Source organism: Pyxicephalus adspersus, chromosome 9 (assembly GCF_032062135.1).
Source record: "Pyxicephalus adspersus chromosome 9, UCB_Pads_2.0, whole genome shotgun sequence".
Lineage (NCBI taxonomy): Eukaryota > Metazoa > Chordata > Amphibia > Anura > Pyxicephalidae > Pyxicephalus > Pyxicephalus adspersus.
This window is the reverse complement of record NC_092866.1, coordinates 19,546,458-19,547,735: the sequence shown is the minus strand read 5'-3', so window position 1 is coordinate 19,547,735 and position 1,278 is coordinate 19,546,458. Positions and strand designations below refer to the sequence as shown.

The 1,278-nt window shown below is 48.2% G+C and overlaps 1 protein-coding gene across 4 annotated transcripts in view; it reads right to left on the bottom strand.

Moving 5' to 3' along the window:
- CBFB (core-binding factor subunit beta) overlaps positions 1–204 on the bottom strand; it is a 30,450-nt gene extending 30,246 nt beyond the window's left edge. For all 4 annotated transcript variants that reach the window (XM_072422854.1, XM_072422853.1, XM_072422855.1 and 1 more), the window contains exon 1: positions 8–204. In XM_072422854.1, the coding sequence (XP_072278955.1) occupies positions 8–85 (78 nt within the window). In that variant the 5' untranslated portion in view covers positions 86–204. The remainder of the gene's footprint in view (positions 1–7) is intronic.
- Between the last annotated feature and the right edge of the window lie 1,074 nt (positions 205–1,278).

Genomic DNA, 1,278 nt, shown 5'->3' with positions numbered 1-1,278 from the left:
CTTTCACCTCACACTCCCGGCTCAGCTTCCGGAAGAATTCCTCATTCTCAAACTTGCTTCTCTGGTCGGGCACCACCCGCGGCATCTTCTCACCAGCCGGGTCACCTCTCGCTCTTCCTGTCACCCACCCGGGTCACCTCACTCTGGGTGTCTCCCGCCCGGTGGTCGCAGCTCTCAGGCTCCACCCCTTTCCTGCTCAGCTCTTGACTCCTCCCCAACAATCACGTCCCCCTCCATCATTCTATTACCCCGCCCTCTCATCTTTCAGCCCGGCTTTGTGACGTCACCCACCCCTGGACCATTCGCAGAGCGCCGCTTCGGGCTGGCTCTTCCTGTGTCACGTGATGCTGTATGGTTCATAGTGTGGTGTGATGGACAATCATAGCTTCCAGGAATGATGGATCGCACAATATTCAGTGCTGTGTCACTCACATATCATTGGATGATTACCAGTGTCAGATGACAAATCATATTCATTGTTCATTCATTCATACTCCCCCTCCTAGATTGTAAGCTCTTCAGGGCAGAGTCCTCTCCTCCTCCTGCGTCACTGTCTGTATCTGTCATTTGCAACCCGCTGCACAATATGTTGGTGCCACATAAATCCTTTTTATTAATAATAATTAATTGCATAATATAGATTATCCATGATGAATAGGAATAATACAACATAATAGTGCTGGCAATCTGAAAACATTTGCCATGGCAAGCCTAGGATATATTCAGTGGCACCGCCAATGGGCATTTGTAAGATCTGGAGTTGCCAGAGGCCATAAGGATAATCTGGTGTTCCTGCTCCCTACAATACAGAGTTCACTTGGCTGATATTACAAACCTTGATCTGCACCCCTGGCCCATCCACATCCATGACATTTCTGAGAGCCCCCACTAGTATCACTGACATTTATGTGCTTTCCCTCCCAGCACAGGCTGATGATTGGTGGATCTGAAGGTGCCAAGATTGAGGCTGACCTAAGGTCTGATGGTGCAGGAACTAGAAGATTCAACTGTGCAGGAACTGGAAGTTCATGGAAGATCTAACTGTGGATGGATTTGGGTTAAAGCAGCCATTCTCAACCTAAGGAAGCCTAAAATAGTTTTCAGGTGTCAGTGAACCCCTGCTGTAATCAATCAATAGGAAAAGTGCTATTTGCATTGGCTGCCAGTGAAGAGAAGAATGCCTCCATACATTGGTGGTCAGAATGTCACCTTTACAGCTTAGTAAGACTTTGGTTTCATGCAGCTGGCTCTGCCAAATGGTGTTGGCCATGGAACTAG